Raw genomic sequence first — 17,202 nt, forward strand, 5'->3', positions numbered from 1 at the left:
CACAACATGGGAGAAGGGCAATTTGGAAAGGGAGATGGGAAAAGTGAATGAAGTAGCTTGACAAGGACACTCGCAGGTGCATTTTCAGGCGGATCAGTTTTAGGAAAGAGGGCACACCCATCGACCCTGGAAACAAATGGCCTTACAACTGTCCGTGCCCAGGTACTCCTTAGCAAACCTTGTGCCTGCAGACTTCTGCTGTTAAATATAATCATGTCTCAACATTTCTAAGGATGAGGAGTTTTTTCTCATTTGGCTTAACCAAAAATAATTTAACTTTAAAAAAGAGAAGCATCTCACATGACATTCTGCTGTGAAAAAGAAAAAAGAAAAAGAGAAGTATCTGCAAGTTTTACTTTTTTTTAGATAATTTATTGTTAAATGAAGAAGTCACAAAGCAAAATGGACAGATGTCAAAGATAAACTTAAGACACAGTTTTTGTCGAATACTATTGTGGATTTCCTAAGGTTAGGAACAGGCAGAGTGTCAAATGAAAAGGCACTTACTCAAATAAAATCTTTTTAAAAGGCTTGTGATTTTAAAGGAAAACGACTTTTCACTAAAAATACAAATCATCCTTATTACATGAAAGCCATAATTTAAAGACTAAGAAAAAAGCTTTTTAATTAACAAATAAACTGTATCTCTTGACACATTTAGGAATGTTTGTTTTAATCAGTGAGTTTTAAAAACCACCGCTCCCACCTTGCAAACTAACATGAATCCACTATCAACTGACATTGAGCCTCACTGAAGTGTCTTCACTTGCTCTCTTTTCTGCAACTTGTCAGCAAAGCAGGTTTGGAGAGAAAAGATTAGAAAGAACTACAATTGGTTCCTTACTGAATAATTTAACAAAATAAAACCTGCTTTTCCATTTGCATTACACATTCACAATTGCTCACTTCTACTTACTTCACTGACGTATTTCAGATTCTCTCCACACCTAGAAAGACTTGCCCGAACTGAACACAATCCCCCTAATACAAAAAAATCTCCTAAAGATATCTCAAAACCCTGCTGTGTTCAAAGGTCACCTTCTGTCCTCTGCCCACAATGCTGTCCTGGGCTCTTCCAGGTGCCTCCACTGGGGCAGAGAAAAGCCTTGGGAATTCTCTTAGCAATTTAAAAATTATGTTTACCACTTAAAGGACAACATTGTGGAATCAGATAGAAAAATCCATTTTTATCAATAAATGCGGCATAATTTGCTCTTCCAAATGCAGGAAGCATTTGTGGCTCCGTATATGGGGACCGGCCCCTCGTTGGGTCCCTGCCCAGCTTCACCCTGGCAAACTCTGGAGCACGAAGCAGACTGCAGGCTCCGTCCACGGGGTGTGTCCGTGGGGGTGTGTCCCGCCAGTAAGGAGCAGGACAGACTAAACGCTGTTGTCCGAAGTGGACACCAAGACAACGTGGCTCTATTGGCCTCCAAGTCCCCAGCTGAGAGCCATTACCATCGCACCTGCTCTCACGCTAACAAAAGTCCCTGCTGTGGCTCCAGGGCACCCATGGCGCCATCAGTTCTGCTTTGGGGACAGATGGAAGCCACCTACAGATACAACGGGAGCTTACAATGCTCTGCAACCCTCGAGCACTTGACATAATTTGGATGTATTCAAAGGGAATAGCTATGGTTTGTTCTTTCCAGTATCAGAAGAAAAAAAAAACCCATCTGCCACTTTCTGAGACACGGCAGGGACTGGCCGGAGGTCCCGAGAAGAAAGGGCTGGGCAGGGTGGCAGGGTGAGGGGGGCTGACGTCCCCCGGCCGCTGGGCCGCTGCTGCTGGGGGGCTCAGCTGGATTCACACGGTTTCTCTGGGGGACACATCTTCAGTTCATACCCAACGCCGTGACTGTCACTTCCACTCACACCATGGTAGGAAAGCAGCGTGTGCCGTCACTACAGTGGCCAGGTTTTGGAGTCTGAACTGCGGCGACATCATTCCCTGTTCCGAGAATCCACCTTAGGTTAACTGGGGTGAGCGGCGCAGACTTCCCTGCGGTGTTTTGGGTCGGACGTTCCAAGCACAGGCTCTGGCAGAACCACCCTGCGACGCTGACACCACCGCCATCCTAGGAAGGAGTCAATCAGGCACCCCTCCTGATGAACCCGGTCACCAGCGACAGCTCCAGCTGCCAGGTCTCCATCAGGGCGACCGCTTCCCGTGTTCCCCCCCCCACCCCGGAGGCCCAGAAAGTGTTTTTGCAAAGCATTCTTTTAAGGCGCCGTTTCTCTCGACAGAGCCCTGCGCTGCATTTTCCCTTATGCAAAGGAGGGAAAGTATTTAGAAACCCCAAAATACTTATCAGGAGAGTCGCACAAGCCTGTGGAGGCGGGAACCAGATGCCCAGGGTCCGAGGCTCTCTGCCAGAGCCCGTGCTTGGAACTCCGGCCAACGCCACGGCTCCAACACGCGGCCACCCGCTGATCCGACCTTCCAGAAGCGCTCCAGGACAGGGTGGACCCTATTTTTCTCTTTTTAAAGGCATCATATATTGTGGTTTGGGGTTTTTTGATATCATGAGAAAGATTTAGAGAATTTCGACAGATTTGGTTAGCAGGAAACACAAATGGAAATGGAACTAAAAGATGGAATGGAACTCAGAATTCCAGATTGGACCCAGATGGGTGTCACAGTTGACTGAGTTGGCACTGCTTCTGTGGCAGTGAAGAAGACACCTGTGGCTGAGATCTGTCAAAACTCACTGTTTCCGTCCCAGGGACTTTTTCCTCACTCTCCCCAGACAAACCGGCCAAGGGAAGACGAGCTCTCTCTCCTTCCCTCCCTACGTCACGCTGCTACCACTTCCTTCTGTCCTAGTGGTCTTTTCATTTTCTCATCCGACTGAGACTCCGGGGAAAGCAGGCAACGGCAAACCAGGAAATCGCCTCCTTTTAAAAACAACTTGAAAATTCAACAACAAAAACCAAATATCTCGATCATTATGAAATGCAGTGATTTTTTTTTTTTTTTTTGCCTTCCCCAGGCTGGGCTTAGAGGTATCTCTAGGTTGGACGCCTCGGGGGGCTGGAATGACATGCAAGGGCCGCGTCGCCCAACCTGACCAGGGCGCTCTGGGGCCAACCCCAGCCCGGCCCGCTCGAGTCAGCATTCGTCGGAGAGGTCTTCGGTGCCCAGGAACTCCGAGGCTTCCAGTTCCACGCTGGACAGAAACCTCCTGAGCGTCTTGCGGCAGTTGTAATCCAGGGTGGTGGTGTAGGTGGTCTTGGGGTACTTGGGGTAGACGATGGTGGTGCTGAGGAAGCGCGTAGGCTTGTGGCGCGGCTCGAAGCGCACCTCAGCCTTATAGTTGCGCCACGTGCAGTTGGGGATGCAGGTGACTGTCTGGCTGCAGGAGGCCACCGCCAGGCCCAGTGGCAGCTGCACGTCGTCGATGAAGTGCCGCTCCGAGTCGTACTTGACCAAGGAGGTATACCTGGGCGGGAGACAGAAGGCAGCATGAAGCCGTGACCCTGGGCTAGGGGCACACACAGGGGTCCCCAGTGTGACCTTGAGTGTCTTATGGGGTGCCAACATCGCCACGTGGCTACTCCAGGGAGAAGCATAGAATTCATGAATTCAGCGTAGAATTCACTGCGTGCCAGGTACTGTTCTGAGCACTTTGCTGACAGGATCTAATTTCACGTTCCCTACAACCCTGAGAGAGGAAAGCAAGGTGCAGAGATTAAGGTCCCAGAGGCACTGAGATGTGGAGCTGGCATTTTTTTTTTTTTTTTTTTTTTGAGACAGAGTCTCACTTTGTTGTCCAGGCTAGAGTGAGTGCCGTGGCATCAGCCTAGCTCACAGAAACCTCAAACTCCTGGGCTCAAGCAATCCTACTGCCTCAGCCTCCCGAGTAGCTGGGACTACAGGCATGTGCCACCATGCCCGGCTAATTTTTTGTATATATATTTTTGGTTGGTCAATTAATTTCTATTTTTAGTAGAGACAGGGTCTCGCTCAGGCTGGTTTTGAACTCTTGACCTCGAGCAATCCACCCACCTCGGCCTCCCAGAGTGCTAGGATTACAGCCATGAGCCACCACGCCTGGCCTGGAGCTGGCATTTAAACACAGGGGAGCAGGATTGCAAAGTCCACCCTGTAGTCGCTGGCAGCCACTGCACGCAGCGGCCCCCGGATGCTATGAGACCTCAGTCAAGTTACTTAACTTCTCTAAGCCTCGGTTTCCTCATTCTGCAAAGGGTTCCCCATAATAAATGAGCAGAGCATTAACATATAGCAAGTGCTGTCATGGTAATTACTATATAATAAGGCTGATTCTACTGCTCTACTAGGGGTGGGGAGTTTCTCTGACCTCTCAGGTGATCAATCAGCTCTTTAATGAGAGGATGAAGGAACCCAGAAATCCTGAATGCTGCTTCTGAAAGCCTGGCTATACCAAATACTTGTACTTGGTCCCCCTGGACCTTTGGTTTGGAGACACCCCAAACCCAGGGACTCAGGGATCTGACCTTATCAATGAAAGCCAAATACAAGCCAGGAGTGGTGGTTCATGCCTGTAATCCTAGCACTCTGGGAGGCTGAGGCAGGAGGATTGCTTGAGCTCAGGAGTTTGAGACCAGCCTGAGCAAGAGTGAGACTCCATCTCCACTGAAATTAGAATTAGCTGGGCAGGGTGGAATATGCCTGTAGTCCCAGCTATTCCAGAGGCTGAGGCAGGAGGATGGCTTGAGCCCAGGGGGGGCAGGTTGTGGTGAGCTATGACGATGCCATTGCACTCTAGCCTGGGCAACAGAGCAAGACCCTGCCTCAAAAAATAAAGAAAGAAAAGAAAAGAAAGCCAATTACAGTCTTGATTTCCACAAAATAAATTAACAGCCACATTCCTCAACTGCTTTATATTTTTTAATTCCTTCCTTGGTAATTTGAGAATTTTTTTTCATGGAAGCAAAGCATTAATGCATTTTACTACATTATCATTATTGTTTCACAGAAACTAAAATAAGTATGTGCAACCTATGAGACATAATCTAACAGCACTGTCCCCGGCCAGCCCCTGCCCACTGGGTAAGAATCAGCACTCTTTTCTGTTCTCCTTGGGCAAGCAGAGAGGCTGCTGGAAGCTAATGTCATGAAGTCATGTGCCCATTTTGTTCAAAATACAAGCTCCACGGGAATAAAAGGCTAAACTGCTCACCTCCAAACTGATGAACCTCTCTTTGTTCCACGTCAAAGGGCCCTTTGTGTTAATGCAACTGAAACTCCAGCTACGAAACCACCAGTTACCAAAAGCAAAACTCCTTTTTCTAAAAAAGCCCTATCTTTACCTGAGCCTCTCGGTGAGACTTTGCCCCCAGGTAATCCTGGATGGGGTAAGTCTCAGAGGGAGGCTGGGACTTGTCCGGTGAAATCCGAACGTGACACAAGGTTAAAGCACTTTGAAGTGGGGGTTGGGGGTGGAGGGGAGCAGCTTCTGGAAAGTGGAATTAATATTTAACAAAATTTTAAACATACGATGCTCATGATATATGAAGTGCAAAAAACAAGTTACAGAACCTTATACATCACATGATCTCATTTTTATGTTAAAAAGCATGTCTGCATACTTCATGGGTTAGAAGACACAAAATAAAAGCCAAAAGACTACCCACCAGATTATCAACAGTCTTTGGCATACTTTTTGTCGTTAACTAATTTTTAAAATAACAAGCATTACTGTCTGGAATAAACAATGAAAAATTTTTTTAAAAAATCACATCAGGGCCTGCGATATTTACCTTACTTCCTTCGATGGTAAGGGGTCAAACTCCACTCCTTCTCCAAAGGACAGGGGGCACAGCCTGGGCACGCAGGTGGGCACCGGGGCGCTGGGGAGAGAGGCTGGGTTCTTCAAGGACAGAGAAGAACGTGGTTAGAGCAGCCACGAGCCATCCGACACATCCCCCACAGGAGGTCCTGGCTCGGAGCCTCCAGCCAATGGGCCACCATGTGAACTGTGACCCTCAGGCTGGGCGTGTCAGAGAAGGGCTGGCCCACTGCATAGGCACAGTGCTGGACAGGGAGCCAAGAGGTCTGGGTTCGAGTCCCAGGTCTACCACGACTGTGCTGTGTGCCCACAGAGTGATCATATCGCATGCCCTTTGACCTCATCTGCACACCAAAGCGTGGGGGGGGGTGCCTCCTTCCATAGCTGAGTCTATGTGCAAGGCGGATAAGAGGAAATGAACTTGAGCTCAGTACTGCGACCGTGGCCAGACCCAGGGGCTGCCTGCTGCACCATGCTATAGCCATGCGGTGAGAAAACCTCAATGGACCGGGGCGTAGGGCTTAGCCAACCAGAACCCTCAGTGACACGGCACCCCCTGTCGTTGTCTCCGCGACACTCTAGAAGAGGCCAAGACAAAAAAATGCTACTAGGGATTTTTTAAAACTGAAGATTCAGTCCAACTTCCGCCACCTCCTCTGCCTCGGGGGCTGTCAGATCCTCACCCACCCATGACAGAGAAATCCCACAACCCCGGAGTTTCGCTGGTAAGACAATCGCCAAAGTGTTCTCCGTGTCACCCTGCACTCTCCAGAAAACTCCACGAACCACAGCACAGATTCCTAGAGGCGAACTGTCTTCCAGCCTGGTCCGTGCATCGAGAGTCCTGACTCACCAAGGAGGCTTGTTAGGTGACAGTGACATCCTAGACTTGGGGACTAGTTTTCACCCGATTTGCTGGAATCAGGGCTTCTGTGTTACTTGTACAAAGATAAACACAGAGTAAAGTTTGGACTCAGCGGCCCATTGAGTTTCCTGGTCTACTGGGGATCTGTCATTTTCTTCGCCTAATTAAAAAACAAAATACTTGGGCCAGAGGCATCGTGCCCTGCCTTCTCTGCTCTTTCATCCCCGTCCACCCAGCAGACACTCCCTGAGTGCCCACCTTGCCCCGCGTGCAGCCTGGGGGTCGGGGCAGGCGGCAGCGGTCATAACACGCATGAATGGAGTGCCACTGGGACATGGGGATGGAGCCGGGGACGCTGGCAAGTCGCTGGGAAGCATCAGGGAAGGCTTCCCAAAGGAGGTCACTAACATGAGCTGGGCACTGAGCAGCCAGCAGGTCTTTGGAGAAGAGGCAAGGAGCAGCACGGTGGCACCGTGTGTCTGCCTGTGGCCAGGGCAGGCTAGACAGGGCCAGGTGGGGAGGGCTCTGAAGGCCAAGTTGAAGCAAGCCTCCACATGGAACTGAGAAAACGCGCTGATGCCCGGAGAGGCAGGGTCAGTGGGTCAAGAATGCCCGCACCACCAAAGCGTCCACGTGGGGCCCAGGGACAGCTGCTCTGCCCCAGGGCAGGGGGCCTGCGGGCAGCCCGCTTTGAGCTTTCTGGAGGCTGCGGGCAGGATGTGGCCTCCCCAGGGTTCTAGGTAAAAACAACAAATACCAAATGTGAGCGCTTCCTAAGGCAAGGTACACTTGGTGTTTTTTCTTTAAATAAAATTTTCAAAACAAAATAAAAATATAATATTTATAAGTTTCCACCCACCTAAAGGCCTCCCACCTATTAAGTGCGGGACTCGGGGTTAGGTGCTCAGGACAAGGTGGGGGGACCGGGAGTCTCAAGAGGTCCCGCAGGCTGGCCCCGCGGGCTGTCTGCATCGGGGAGCCCAGAGCACACCCCTCCGCGGACCGGTCGGAGGAGCCGGCCCTGGCAGCGGCGCTGACGCGGGCAGGGTCGCGGGTGTCGGGCCCTCGGTCCGGGAGGGAAGGCCGGGGTGCCCGCCGAGTCCCGGAGCCCCGCCCGCCCGCCGGGCAGGAATGTGGCCGGGCCGCAGGCTGGGGGCCGCCACCCCGAGGGGAGGAGACGGCGGCTCGCCTCTCCCCGGGCTCCCGCGCCTCCCCGGCGGCGATGACAATTTTCCAGCCACCGGCTCCAGCTGGCCAGGCTCTCGCCGCGCTCCCGCCCCCGGCTCCCGGCAATGGCCACGCCGTCCCGACGGGCGGGTGGCGGCGCCGACGGCGCGCCCCGAGTGGGGCGGCACGACGGGCTGGTGGTCCCCGGGCGCTGCGGGTAGGCTGGGCGGGAGGGAGTCAGCGTGGGGCCACTCACCGGGGCCGCGGGGGTCGCCGCCGCGTCCGGCTCCAGCGCCCCGGGTGCGGGCGCACGCTCCCCGCCCCCGGCCGCCGCGAGTCCCCAGTGGCTGGGGCTGGGGCTGGGGGGCAGCCCCGAGTCCGGGCTGTCCAGGACGCCGTCGCCCTTCTTCTTCGTGTCCACGAGCTCGGGCACATCCTGCAGGCTGAGCCGGCCCACCATGGCTGTGCGCGCGGCGCGGCCGGGGCACCGGCGCCGGGGTCGCGGGCGAGCGAGGGCCGCGAGGGGCGCAGACGCGGGCCGGGGCCGCTGCCCGCCCGGCCGCCCTCCGTGCCCCGCCGCCCGCGCGCGGTCCGGGTCTCGCCGGCCGCCGCGCTCCCGGGCCCCGCCCCCGGCCCGCCCCGGCCCGCCCCGGCCGCGCCGCCAGGCTGGGCGCCAGGGGCCGCTGCGCTCCCGCCGTGCGCCGCCGGGCCCCCAGGCGGCCGGGCTCCGCGTGCGGGGCGCCGGGACCCAGCCCGGCCGGCCCTGCCCCGCCGCAGGTGGACGCGGTGTCCCGCTCGCGCCGGGGCCCTGGGGGCGCGTCGACCCCTCGCCCCGTCCCAGCGGGGCCCGGAGGCGCCACTGTCTTCGGACCTGGCGGTCCCGGAGCCAGAGCAGAGCCCCGGCCTGCAGAGGCCTGGGGAGCCGCCGAACCTGCTAGCAAACAACTGGAAATTATTAATAGTTAATGCGCCTCGTATGGCGGCAGCGCCTGTTGGCTCCGCAGGGCGGGCTTGGCTTTCACGTCTACCCCGAGGAAAGGAGGCCTCCTTCCTCCTCACCTCCCCGGGGCACTGAGCACTCCCCGGCCCGTGCTCAGCTGGACGGGCCTCACCGGGCAGGGAGATCTGTGGTGGGCGCAGACTCCGACCTGCAACGGGATGGGCAAGCTCTGCTGGCGGCCCAGGGCTGCCTCGATGGCCAGGGGCCCCTTCTGGGGAAGTATAGGAGCTTTCAGCTCTGTGCCCCACCCCCCAGGAGATCCCTTCCAAAAAATAGCCTGGGACTTCTCCTCCCCCTCTGGCTTGACAGAGAAGCTCCGTCCTAAGCGGGAAATCTTCAGTAGCTGCGGCTGTAGGGCCGGGCTGTTCCTAAACCCGGTACCTTCTCACACAGAGAGCTCCGGGACCATCAGCAAGGGTAGGAAGTCCCCACGGCCACCAGCCACCCTACTGTGGAGGTTCTGCCTGGTGTTCAGCCAAAGGCCTGGAGCCAGAGCCTGGCCCAGACCTACATGGCAGGGGGCCCGCCCTGGGCTAGGACGAGAGGTGGGCTCTGTACAGGACCCACAGTGGCAGCCCAGGCCGAGTCCTTGCAAAGACACGTGTCCTGCTTGGGGCAGACCTGTTAAACTCAGAAATTTCGAGCAGGTAGATCTTAGAGATCCGCTGGCAAAGTTCAGTCCTCCTACCTCCTTATCCATCACTTTCAGGTAAGGAAACAGAGAGGGATTCAACTTGCCCTAAGTCACACAGCTGGTACAAGACAGCTTGCTGTGAACAGGAAGCCAGGATCATCCCCTCCACAGAGAATAAAACCCGCTGCATGCCTGTGTGCTGGGAAGGCAAACATTCAATCAGGGCCTGTGGGAACAGATTACAATATCCCGCACAGTCCTGGACACCATTTGGTCAGTGCAAGGACATAATTACGCTGTTATACCTCCCTACCTCTGTGGACCCCACCATCTGCACGTCCCAGGCTGCCCCTGACCCCAGGTGGCAGAGGAGGAATCTCAGTGCTTTCTGGGGTTATGGAAAGGTGGGTGGTGGGTCTGCAGTGGGAGAACTCAGTTCCCCAGAGGGAATTTGCCCACCAAGCATTCCCAGGTAGACCTGAGAACTCTTCCCCAAAGTCTGGTCAGATTGGGAAAGGTGTCCAGGAAGATGACAACTGCTCCTAGGAGGTGGTGGCCTTCAAGATCATCAGCCTGGAAGAGATGGAGGATGAGACTGAGGAGGTTGAGTGTGCAGGGCCAGTGCAGTCGCTCTCCTTCCGAGTGAGGATGGCCGTGGCGATGTTGGGAGACAGCTCCCCCTGCACCTGCTAAAACCCGGCGCCTGGCAGGAGCCCGGCATTGTCACCTCCCGAGGGCAGTTCTGAAGGGCTTAGACTATTCACATTCCAACAGACGATCCATGGAGACATCAAAGCTGCCAACAGGAGCAAGTGGCTGAGAAGCTGCCAGCTTTGGAGTGTCCGGGCAGAGCAAGGGGACACCTCTGAGGCACTGCGTCATCAAGCAGGTGGTCCAGGATTTCACAGGGGCTGCTGGGCCCTGGGAGTAACGGCCACCAAACTGGACTCAGGAAGCATCCAGACGCTGACCTCCCTCCTATGAGAGTTCTGTCTGGTCCCCAAGAGCAACCTCTCCCCAACTCCAGCAGGGCATCTTGGCAATAAATAGAGATCGGGCAGGGTTTCCTGAAACCAGAGGACAGCCTCAGCCTCAGGGCGACTGCCAAGGAGCTCCTGAAGCATCAGTTGATTACTCACCATGGCCGCCTTCCTTCCAGACACGCTCAACACTGACACACGCAAGGAGTTGGAGGGGCTTGGAGAAGAATCCAGCCCTGGGCCTGACACTGACGGAGAAACAGGGATGGAGACCACAGTCCCTGACAGATTCCCCCAAACCATCAGATGCCCCCGACCCCTGCCACCAATAAGCCGCACCAAAGACTGATCCCTCCCTGTGGCTCCTAGAATTCTGATGAGCCAACCAAAAGGCAACAAAGAGTGACCCCAGGTTTGCCCACTCTTGTCCAGACTGCAAAGAGCTCAAAGATAAACAAACCCCAGCAGACTGGAAGCCACATGGATACCCAGAGAGCATCTTCGGCCTGGCCAAGGCATCCTGCCCATGGCATTCCTGGCAAGAGTGAGCAGAGCTATTCACACAGTGGGAACTGTCCAACTTCGGCCTGCCCAGGAGTCCTTCTGAATGGGAGAGAAGGGATCTCCCTTGTAGTAATAACGACAAACATGCAGCGCAGACCGTGGAGTCAGCCGTGTCCCCGCAGTCCCCACAGTCCCGAGCAGTGAGCTCACTCTGCCCATCCATTGCAGACCTTTACAAGGGCCTCGCTACCTGGGCTCGTCTGCATCCTACATCTTATTCTGGATGTTTCCCACAGAAACACTCTAATCAAAGCTTGGGAAAGGTAACCCACGCTACCTTTAACCCTCCCGGTCCGGGTTTGAAGACTGGCCTTCTTTTGAGGAACAACAGCTGGGGTGCGCCTAGAAATCAGGGGTGAGTTACACAAAGCAAGCGTGGCCCAGGGAGATGAGGGAGGCTGCAGAAAGACCGGCCCCTTCTCAAAGCTGTCCTTTCAGATTGGGCCACCATGGCCCCGACTGGATCACAGAGACACGGTGTCCTCGCAGGACTTGGCATCTGGCCGGAGGCCTCTCCCAGCAGGGTCTGAGGAACAAAAGCTGCCCAACAACGAATGCCAACCCTGCATTTTTGTTTCTTCTGCATTAAGTTAAGCTGATGCCCGAATGGGAGTTAAATCAGAAAAGAACAGGGCAGGCCTCCGCTTATTGTTTTGGAACAGCTTGTCTTCGGCAAACCCAGCCAGACAGTAGATTAAAAACACTCCCGGCCCCAGCACGTTGGCTCGCGCCCTGCTCCCATGGCACCTTGCAGCTCCCAGCCCCCTGGGTCCCAGGTGCAGGATGTAGTGGATTTGCCTTGTTCAATCAGATACGCTCTCTCCTTCATATGCACCCATGTCAACCAAATGCTTTAAAAAAAAAAAATAGAACTTTATTTTCTTCTGCAAATATTTTAAGATTAAGGTTACTGTTTTCAAAGAACATTGAAAGGGACCTGCCATAGTCTACAAAGAAAGGAATTGAATGAAAAAGACATACTCTGGCCGGGCGCAATGGCTTGCACCTGTAATCCTAGCACTCTGGGAGGCCAAGGCAGGAAGATCGCTTCAGCGCAGGAGTTCAAGAACAGCCTGAGCAAGAGCGAGACCCCCTGTCTCTACAAAAAGTAGAAAAGTTAGCCAGGTATGGTGGTACACACCTGTACTCCCAGCTACTTGGGAGGCTGAGGCAGGAGGATCACTTGAACCCAGGAGTTTGAAGTTGCAGTGGGCTAGTATGATGCTACGGCACTCTAGCCTGGGTGACAGAGTGAGACCCTGTCTCAAAAAAAAAAGACATCCTCTGACACAATGCAGCCCGCACGAGTATACACACGTGTTGGTGAGGCTGATGAACGACCCTCAGCCCCTGGGACTCACAGAGTTGGCATGAGCCAGATAGCAGTGAGGGGACCCCGAAATTCTTGCTTTTAGACCTAAGCAGGCCTGAGGCGACAGGCTGGCTCCTTTTCTGACCTCTCCACTTGCAGACCACCAGTTTGGTTGGAGACATGGGGTCTGGCCAAGCCCCGCTGGCGACACTAACCCAGATATCCAGTGCAGCTGGCTTGGAGTCAGGCCAGTGTCCCCTGTGTGGGGAGCCCCACGATGCCAGTCAAATACGGCTCCACCCCGGGGGCCTCCTAATTGTAAGCTAAGAGCTGATTCTCCCAAACGCTCCCTGGTTACACAGAAAAGGGCCTTCCTTGGCCTCCGCAAAATAAAACCCAGATGAGACTTTGCAGAGAGCTGGGGCACATGGCCTCCTTGGAACCGTGTCAATGCACTTGTGCTCCTGGCTCTGTTTTGCGTATTCACACTGGACAAGGACTTGCAGGCCAGAAAAATAGCCCTTGGTTGAGCAATTGAAGTTAAGACCCTCGGCTCCTCGACTGAAAGGCATGCTGGAACGGTGTGCTGTCAACTGTCCCTGGGGGACAAATGGCTGGTCTGTGTGGCCACACTCCAGCGGCAGTCTCGAGGGTCTCCATGGTGCTTGGGGACCACCTGAGGGTTCGGGGCTGCAGGGGCTGCCTGGGAGGGCATGGAGAGAGGGGGAACCCTTGGAGGCTTCCAACTTGCCCCACATGATGACAGTTGGCCTGTGGCGTCCTTCCTGGGAGCGGGGGTCCCTTAGTGCATTCCTCTCCTAGCCCAGTTCAAAGCAGAATCCACGCAGGCCGAGACGGCTGTGGTTTGCAGCTATGTAGTGCTGGGAACTCCCGACACTTACTGAAGACATTTATATGCCTTTGAAGAAATGTTTTTCAGTTTCGGTTCTTTACTGAAAATTAGCCAGGGCTGGGGAAGAACTTGGGACGAGAGGGGAAGTACCAAGGAAAAACTCCGTGTGCCTCATCTTCTCCCCGGCCGGGCTGGCCAGGGGTCCACTGAAGCTTTAGCCCCTTAGCCCACTCTTTGGCAGGAACCCCGATTGCTGGATTTCTAGAAATCCCCGAGGGTGTCTCTCATCTCTCATATGCTCATGAGTAAATCTGGTCATAAAAATGGGAGGCCTGCTATTCATTTTCTTTCTTTTTCTAGCCCTCACTGTCCTGGCCTCTGTTTCTGCTAACTTGTGTGACAATGTTCCACCACTGTCCTTAGGTGGACTCAGACCCTGCTGAGACCATCAGCTCTATCAGTCACTTAGGAGAGGCTGCGGCAGTGCCACCGTGGTACCATGCCTCTGTCCCTTGCCAGGCATTGTTGTTGAAGCTGCAAGGGGGTTTTTTGGCCTAGGTCCAGTTACTCATTGCACGAAGATCCAATTATTGAGATGACGAGGATTGCCAAGGAAGAAAGAAGGAATTTTTTTTTTTTTTTTAAAGACAGAGTCTCATTTTTTGTTGCCCTGGCTAGAGTGCCATGGCATCAACTTAGCTCACAGCAACCTCAGACTCCTGGGCTCAAGTGATCCTCCTGCCTCAGCCTCCCAAGTAGCTGGGAGTACAGGCATGCACCACCATGCCCAGCTAATATATATATATATATATATTTTTTTTTTTTTTTTTAGTTAGCCAATTAATTTCTTTCTATTTATAGTAGAGACGAGGGTCTCACTCTGGCTCAGGCTGGTCTCCAACTCCTGACCTTGAGCAATCACCTGCCTTGGCTTTCCAGAGTGCTAGGATTACAGGTGTGAACCACCGTGCCGGCCAGGAAGAAAAGAATTTTAAAAAGATGACAGATGTCTTGTCAAGAGAACAGGGGAAGCTGCCTCAAATCTGTCTCTCCAACTAACAGAGATTATGAGCTTTTACAGGATGGGCCAGGCCAGGTGTGGTGGCTCACGCCTGTAATCCTAGCACTCTGGGAGGCTGAGGCAGGAGGATTGCTTGAGCTTAGGAGTTCAAGACCAGCCTGAGCAAGAGCGAGACTCCGTCTCTACTAAAAAATAGAAAGAAATTAGCCGGACAGCTAAAAATATATAGAGAAAAAATTAGCCGGGCATGGTGGTGCATGCCTGTAGTCCCAGCTACTCAGGAGACTGAGGTAGAAGGATTGCTTGAGCCCAGGATTTTGAGGTTGCTGTGAGGTAGGCTAACGCCTACCTCGTGCAGGCTCGTGCGAGCTGCATTGTGTCAGAGGATGTCTTTTTTTTTGAGACAAGGTCTCACTGTCACCCAGGCTAGAGTGCCATAGCATCATACTAGGCTATTGCACCCTAGCCTGGGCAATAGAGTGATACTCTGTCTCACACACAAAAAAAATAAAAATAAATAAAATAAAAAATAAATTAAAAATTAAAGAAAAAAATTAAAGGGCAGGCCAGGTACCCAGGGGCAGGTCGTGGTGTAACTAACAAGGCACTGCATGCTTTGGGGGCAGATTAGGGGGGTGGTGAGTCTTGGTGTCAAGAAGTCTGCCCAGGGCCCTTCAGAATCTCTGCTCCTTTGTCTTGCAGAAAAATCCACCATTTCTGGGAAACAACTCAAAAGGTCAAGTAGTTAGGTAAGAGAGAGGATTATAAAAAAGCATATGGGAGTCACTGAAATTTGTTCGTAGAGCTGGTGATAGCACAGCCCAAAGCTCGGGCACCATTGCCAAGGCTGGTGGTGGCGGAGGGCCCTGCAGCTCGCAGGTGCTGGGCTGTGGGTTCTGTAGCAAAGTACTCCTCACCTCTTCTGGTTCTGTGGGTTAGGGTGGTCCTAAAGCACCATGGCTTCCTTTATGCCTGCCCCCTGCTCTAGGATTCAAAGTTAACCCTTTCTGGGCTAGACCAAGAGACAAGTATCAATTTTAAAACAACACCCCTTTGAATTCCAAATCCCTCTCCCTCTCTCCCGAGCCAGGTCTATCCTTCTGGCCCCTTCTCTTAATATTTGTGGAAGAGGCTCCTGGGTCCTGCATGCAAAGAGGCTGCCCGAACCTGCTCAGGCTGGTCTTGAACTCTTGACCTCGAGTGATTCTCCTGCCACAGCCTCCCAGAGCGCTAGGATTACAGGTGTGAGCCACCGTGCCCAGCCCTGGACATGCATCTTGTACAAGTGTTGCACTGGAGACAAGGGGAAGGAGGAGCTGAGGTGGCTGGCCCGGGTCTGCTGTGCTCCTGGCTAGAAATGCCACATCAAGTGCACAGTGAAGAGCTGTTAGGTCTCCTTTGGCACCTGTAATGGATATTGTTATGTGACTATATATTTGGGCATAACAAAGTTTAATGCTCTTTTAATTTTTTAAAGTGAACTCCCTTTAGCTCATAGACTCCCCAGTTTCTCTCAAGATTGGGGCACTGGCCTCTAACTCAGTGTAGTTTCTTATCTTCTGGATGATGGCTCAGTTGAGGTAATTATCGCTCTTGTCCTTCCCTTTTGCCTGAGTGATATCTGGAAGGGCTTATATAACATCATGGCAGCAAAGCTGGCTGTGAGTGCCTGGTCCACGGTCATCTTCCCACCTCTCTGGCTTCCACTGAGGTATAACTTGTTCTGCTTGGCCACTGAGAGCCACCCTCTGCTTTTGCTGTCCATATGCCACCTGTTTTGCACCCTAGTTGTCCTAACCCAAAGTCTCTTCCAATGTGCTGGTCCTTTCACTACTTCTGGGAGCTCGAGGAACGGGGAACTCTTAGCAGCCATCACCTGCCCACCATGAGGTGTGAGGGACTCTGTGTGTTAGGGACCACACCCTCCTTAGGCCTCTCCGGCTGGAAATCTCCTTCACTCATCCTCGTCTTTTTGCTGACTTGTTCACAGGACTTCTCCATGGGGGCTGTGGTCTCCCAGGTTGACTGCCAGAAGCCAGGCAGTGGCTTCTAGATCAGAAGGTTCCTCTTCTACTAGGGCTTGACCCAAAGTGCAGGGGCTCTGAATTTCTTCTCAGAGACCTACCAGCCTTTCAACCAAGTCACAGCTGTTCTGGTCTTTCTTCCCCCACCTGCTGATCAAAATCCACATTTTTTTGTGGAATGGAAACAAATGTCAAGAGGCCCCACCCCTGTGATGATGATTGCCTATGGGCACTCTACACTATCAAGTGGTACCTGGAGTACCAAGGCACTCCAGGATCTTGGTATTTAAAATTTAAAGGCACATTTTTGGAATAAGAAATCAAAACAAATAGCATTCCAACACTCTTGCATTGACAGCCATGGCTTTCAAGAATTTTGTCTCTACTACACAATTATAGAAGTTTCCATAAGAGTTCAAAAGCTAATAATTCAATTATCTCTATAGCAGCCACACCTAAGGATGCTCTACCTGGCTGCTACTGCAGTCGTGGGGCAAAGAGTAGAAGCAAAAAGGGAAATAGGGAAAAAACACCCAATTTAATATCAGAATGTTACATCACTACATATACAAAGGCTGATCATTGATTTCATGAGCGAACCCACAAAGTATGTTCTCCAGGAACCCCGACAAGGCAGGGAAGCCAAAGGTCTTTACTCAATACACCCTCAACGAGGAAGCTTTCTTGCAAGACACTGTGTAGGTTGAGTCACATTCGGTTTTGTGCAATGAAAACCAAAGGGGAACTTCTACTTGCTGCGTTTCTACAGATAGAGCTGCAACTACATCCTCTACCTCAAGAAGCAGGAAACAACATCTAGGGCGAGTGAGGATGTGGAGAAGTGGGTGCCCACGCACCGCTGGGGGAGACAGCAGCAAAACAACCTTTGCAGGGGGTGTTTCTGCGAGAGCTGGCAACGTTTCAAATGTGTATGTCCTTTAGTTTTTTTCAGTGGAAGGGTAACAATTTTAGGAGAAATCCTGCAAAAAAAAATGTGAGCACGAGTAA

General features: G+C 52.9%; 2 protein-coding genes across 2 annotated transcripts in view; both read right to left on the reverse strand.

The window, feature by feature from the left end:
* Window positions 1-350: 350 nt before the first annotated feature.
* RFLNB (refilin B) lies at window positions 351-8,407 on the reverse strand. Its single transcript, XM_012740814.2, has 3 exons — window positions 8,063-8,407; window positions 5,746-5,855; window positions 351-3,443 (listed from the first exon to the last, which is right to left on the reverse strand). Exons 1-3 carry the CDS (start codon window positions 8,264-8,266, stop codon window positions 3,113-3,115), a joined length of 645 nt encoding a protein of 214 aa, XP_012596268.1. The 5' UTR covers window positions 8,267-8,407; the 3' UTR covers window positions 351-3,112.
* Window positions 8,408-16,715: 8,308 nt separating this feature from the next.
* VPS53 (VPS53 subunit of GARP complex) overlaps window positions 16,716-17,202 on the reverse strand; it is a 156,173-nt gene continuing 155,686 nt past the window's right edge. The window contains exon 23 of the mRNA XM_075994275.1: window positions 16,716-17,174. The gene's annotated coding sequence lies outside the window, so the exon portion shown is untranslated. The remainder of the gene's footprint in view (window positions 17,175-17,202) is intronic.

The sequence above is a fragment of the Microcebus murinus genome, chromosome 18 (assembly GCF_040939455.1).
Source record: "Microcebus murinus isolate Inina chromosome 18, M.murinus_Inina_mat1.0, whole genome shotgun sequence".
Classification (NCBI taxonomy): Eukaryota; Metazoa; Chordata; class Mammalia; order Primates; family Cheirogaleidae; genus Microcebus; species Microcebus murinus.

What these genes read in the sequence shown, in the direction of transcription:
- RFLNB (XM_012740814.2), bottom strand. Translation starts at nt 8,266, where the DNA reads ATGGTGGGCCGGCTCAGCCTGCAGGATGTGCCCGAGCTCGTGGACACG. An exon ending in CGGCGACCCCCGCGGCCCCG is followed by an intron (nt 5,856 to 8,062) that starts GTGAGTGGCCCC and finishes CTGTCCTTGAAG; the next exon opens with AACCCAGCCTCTCTCCCCAG. An exon ending in TTACCATCGAAGGAAGTAAG is followed by an intron (nt 3,444 to 5,745) that starts GTAAATATCGCA and finishes TCTCCCGCCCAG; the next exon opens with GTATACCTCCTTGGTCAAGT.